The 5182-nt window shown below is 47.0% G+C and overlaps 1 protein-coding gene across 2 annotated transcripts in view; it reads left to right on the forward strand.

Annotated features, from left to right (window-relative positions):
- Positions 1–5182, forward strand: part of AICDA (activation induced cytidine deaminase) — a 12401-nt gene that overhangs the window by 5237 nt on the left and 1982 nt on the right. For both annotated transcript variants that reach the window (XM_012809319.1, XM_003796455.2), the window contains exon 2: positions 2787–2934. In XM_012809319.1, the coding sequence (XP_012664773.1) occupies positions 2787–2934 (148 nt within the window). The remainder of the gene's footprint in view (positions 1–2786; positions 2935–5182) is intronic.

Raw genomic sequence — 5182 nt, forward strand, 5'->3', positions numbered from 1 at the left:
ATCATGGCTCACACCTGGCTTCCCAGCACTCTGGAAGGCTGAGGCAGGTGGATCACTTGACCTTGAGCGAGACCCCACCTCTAAAAAAAAAAAAAATAGCCAGGTGTTGTGACAGGCGCCTGTAGTCCCAGGTACTTGGGAGGATGAAGTAAGAGAATCACTGGAGTCCAGGAGTCTGAGGTTGCTGTGAGCTATGACGCCATAGCACTCTACCACGGGCAACAAATCTGTCTCAAAAAAAATAAAATATATATTTATTAAGTGACATTTGAAAATAAAATGAAGTGACACTCTGCCTCAAAACACAGAAAGTCTTATTGAGGTGACAGAGATGTCAGCGATTGATAAATTTGAAAATAATAGGAACCTAGAGGAGGGTTTTTAATTGTTATTGCTATTGTTAGATTTTTGTTTAGAATATATGAGATAGTGGTAGTGAAAAGGATTGTATTAGAAGAATTGAAATTGTGGTTAGGCTTTGAAGGATGTAGAGTTTGCCCAGTGGAAAAAAGGAAGGGAAGCATTCAGCAAGGCGGTAGGAAAGACAAAGCTGAAGGAAAGCAGACTAGCCTCCTGGAGCTGCCCCAAGGGAGGGAGCTGCTGAGCAGAGGGTCTTCTGCTTAGGGACCTGCTGTACAGTAGGCCACTGCAGAGGGTGCTGCTGCTATATTGGAGGGCCTGCTGTATGGGTAATCTGTTGTGTGGGGGGCCTCCGGCTGAGAGCTGCTGCTACTGTTTAGAAGGCCTGCTGCAAAGGGAGCTGCTATACAGGGGGCTGCTGCAGAGGGAGCTGCTGTACAGGGGGCTGCTGCAGAGGGAGCTGCTGCTATATTGGAGGGCCTGCTGTATGGGTAATCTGTTGTATGGGGGGCCTCCCACTTACAGAGCTGCTGCTACCGTATAGAAGGCCTGCTGCAAAGGGAGCTGCTATACAGGGGGCTGCTGCAGAGGGAGCTGCTGTACAGGGGGCTGCTGCAGAGGGAGCTGCTGTACAGGGGGCTGCTGCAGAGAGAGCTGCTGCTGTACTGGGGAGCCTGCTGCAATAACAATAACAACAGAAACCCTATAGGGAATCTGTTGTGTGGGGGGCCTGCTGCATAAAGAACTGCTATTACTGTATAGTAGCTCCCTCTGCAGCAGCCCCCTATACAGCAGCTCCTTTTGCAGCAGGCCTCCTATATAGTAGCAACAGCTCTTTATGCAGGAGCCCCCCCACCCACTCATACAACAGATTCCCCATACAGCCGGCCCTCCAGTACAGCAGCAGCTCCCTCTGCAGTGGAGCTCATAGCAACCTCAAACTCCTGGGCTCAAGCAATTCTCTTGCCTTAGAGGGAGCTGATATACTAGGGCCTGCTACAGAAGGAGTACAGGGGCCTGCTGCCGAGGGAACTGCTGCTATATAGGAGAGGGCTTGCTGTATAGGGAATCTGTTGTATAGAGTGGGGAGGTCTCTTGCATAGAGAGCTACTGTATAGAAGGCCTGCTACAAAAGGAGCTGTTGGACAGGGGCTGCTGCAGAGGGAGCTGCTACACAGGGAGCTGCAGTATAGGGGCCTCCTGCACAGGGAGCTGCTGCAGAGGGAGCTGCTGCAGAGGAAGTGGCTGGACTGGGGGCTGCTGCAAAGGGAGCTGCCCCTGGGGGAAGGAAGGAAACCAGTACTAGGAACAAAGGTAGAAATATTGATTGAGGGCCAACTATGAAAACTGGCCTGGCTCAGGGCCTATAGCTTAAGCAGCTAGGATGCCAACCACATACACCAGAGCCAGTGAGTTTGAATCCAGCCTGGGCCCGCCAAACAACAATGACAACTACAACTTAAAAAATAGTCAAGTGCTGTGGCCACTGCCTGTAGTCCCAGCTACCTGGAAGGCTGAGGCAAGAGAATCGCTTAAGCCCAGGAGTTGGAGGTTGCTGTGAGCTGTGATGTCACAACACTCTACCCAGGGTGACAGCTTGAGACTCTGTCTCAAAAAGAAAAAGAAAAGAAAAAAGAAAACTGGCCAAAAACACTACATTGAAGAGTTTGGAATTTTTTCTGTGGACAGAACTGTTAGGTTTTTAGCATGAAAATGACATGGCACACTGGGTAGTGAGATCACTGTGGTGACAGTGTGGAGAATGTTATGTCGGAGGGACTGGAGGCAGAGGCCAGCACCACAAAAAAAGGTAGAAGATGAGGGCTTGGACCGAAGCAGAGAACAGAGAAAATAAAGCAGGTGCAAATTCAAGATATTTGGGAGTTTGAAACAACACATTTTGATGATTAATTAAATATGAAGACGGAGGAAGAAGGAAGAATCAGGGATGATGATTCCAAGCTTCCAGGCTGCTTACCTGAGGTGGGGAAGGCAGACGGAGAGGCAGTTCAGGACAGCGGGAGGTGCGGAATACTGTTTTGACCATGTTCAGTCTGAGGTACATATCAGACATTCAGACAGAGACTGGAGCAGAAACCTGTACATATAATTATGGAATGAGGAACAAGTTTGATTAATTCCGAGTCATCAGGATTTAGAAGAAAGCCTTCGCAGATTATCTTGGGAGCTAATAAGGGTTTGGGGCTCTTACTGAGCATCTCTCAGTTGGTCTTAAATGTAAGCAGCAATGGAGCTTAGAATGGATTCCCAGTTCAGTGGGTCTCAGGCGCCAGCAAAGGAAGCCAGAGCGTCTTCTCGTGGTTAGCCCAAGTAATTACAAATGGGGGGGGGGAGTGAAAGAAAACCCAGGGTGGCCAGATAATGAACAGCACTCCTGCATATCCTCCCCCTCCTCTCACCCACAGCCTCCTGATGAACCGGAAGAAGTTTCTCTACCACTTCAAAAATGTCCGATGGGCTAAGGGTCGGCATGAGACCTACCTGTGCTATGTGGTGAAGAGGAGGGATAGTGCCACTTCCTTCTCGCTGGATTTTGGTCACCTGCGCAACAAGGTATCAATGGCTGCTTTCATAGCCACCTGCTGATGGTACTACTTTCAGCTTCTTTTGCATTTTTGTGTCCACTCCAAATAATCCTCTTTTTTTCTTCCATCTTTCATGTCCATGAACCCATATTAGATATGGCCCAAACCATATTCTTCCCAAAATCATCCCCTAATGCTATACTGTCTTTCAGTGCCGAGAATAACTGCCTCTTAATTTCTCTTCCCTTTCATCAGCATCTGAATTGGCTTTGAGGCAATTAAGTTAAGAACATTTGGATTTGGGGGAATATTATCAGCTCATTCAAGCAAAATTTTAAATGCAAAAACCAAATTGTGTCTTTAGAAATTTTGAAAATTAAGGAAAAATAATTGAAGACAAATTAACAGGGACTCAATCCTGTTTTCCAAATGATTTCTAATCCTAGTATGGATCAGAGGCCAGTGAAATACATTCAGCATAGTGATCCCTAGGAACTCAGGGAAGTCTCAGCTGATTGATTAATTAACTTGATCTTTCAGCTGCCTGAGAGAATTACATTTCCAAGATCCTTCTTCACCAAATTCTAGACAGGTTTACATAAACTTCTGCCTGCGAATGTCCCTGATGTGCTGTGACATCTAGACTTGGTGGAATCCCAGGAGAGAATCTGCGAGGTGGAATGTCATTGTCTGGATCACTGTTCGGTGGCTATTTATTTTGAGATAGAGTCTCACTTTGTCATCCTGAGTAGAGTGCCATGGTGTCATAGTTTACAGCAAACTCAAACTCTTGGGCTCAAGCGTCTCTTGCCTCAGTCTCCCAAGTAGCTGGGACTACAGGCACTCACCACAACACCTGGCTGTTTTTTTGGTTGTGGTTGTCATTGTTGTTTGGCAGGCCCAGGTTGGGTTCAAACCCTCCCCAGCTCTGGTCCATGTGGCTGGCTCCCTAGCCACTGAGCTACAGGCATCAAGCCACGCCCAGCTATTTTTTAGAGATAAGGTCTCACTCTTGCTCAACTGGTCTTGAACTTGTGAGCTCAAGCAATTCACCTGCCTCGGCCTCCAAGAGTGGTAGGATTATAGGCATGAGCCACAGCGCTCAGCCTCTGGTGGCAATTTTATTATTTAGTTTTCTTTGCTTACATTTGTATTGAGTAATTTCCAATCTTTTTCACATTTGGTAGTATGAAACTTTGATTTTTACCAAGCACTTTCACTTACTTCTCATTTAATGCTCACCCCAACAGACCATTTTACAGATAAGGAAATAGAAGAACCAAGAGTTGGGTAACTTGTTTAAGTCACAGGAGTAATGGAGCTGGAAAATGGTACAGAGGTTTTCATATTCTGGAGCTAAAGACTTCTTGCAATATCAAGTGTGCCTGTTATATCTCATCATTGCAATTATTATTACAATCACAGAGATTATAGAATGAGCAAACACATTATTCAATTGCTTAGTCCATCTCTTGGCTATTACTTCTCTTCCAGTACCTGCCTGTCTGCCTCACCATAATGTATTTTCCTTCTTCAGATCCTCCCAACTGGCCTTCACAAACTGTCCCACCTCCACCTAGTGGTCTAGGTGTATTCCCACAGCAGGCACTTTCAACCATTTGCCTTCTCAAAAGGCTCAATCAATCAATCAATAACTTCAGAGGCCAGGCTAGCACTCTGGGAAACCAAGGCAGGGGAGGATCGCTTCAGCTCAGGAGTTGGAGACCAGCCTAAGCAAGCAGTAGTTGGAGACCACCCTGTCTCTATTAAAAATATGAAAAAAATTAGCCTGCTGGGTGCTGTGGCTCACTCCTGTAATCCTAACACTCAGGGAGGCTGAGGTGGGTGAATGACTTGAGCTCAGGAGTTAGAAGACCAGCCTGAACAAGAAGGAGACCCCATCTCTATTAAAAATAGAAAAAACTAGCTAGGCGTGGTGGCAGGTGCCTATAAGTCCCAGCTATTCAGGAGACTGAGGCAAGAGGATCGCTTGAGCCGAGGTTTGAGGTTGCTGTGAGCTGTACTGATGACATGGGCCTCAACCCAGGGTGACAGAATGAGACTCTGTCTCAAAGAAAAAAAAGGGGTGGGGGAGGCAGCGCTTGTAGCTCAGTGGGTAGGGTGCCAGCCTTATATACTGAGAGTAGCAGGTTCAAACCCAGCCCCGGCCAAACTGCTACAACAACAAAAAAAATAGCTGGGTGTTGTGGCGGGTGCCTGTAGTCCCAGCTACTCGGGAGGCTGAGGCAAGAGAATTGCCTAAACCCAAAAGTTGG

Source organism: Otolemur garnettii, unplaced genomic scaffold, assembly GCF_000181295.1.
Source record: "Otolemur garnettii isolate 467f Iridium unplaced genomic scaffold, OtoGar3 scaffold00104, whole genome shotgun sequence".
NCBI lineage: Eukaryota > Metazoa > Chordata > Mammalia > Primates > Galagidae > Otolemur > Otolemur garnettii.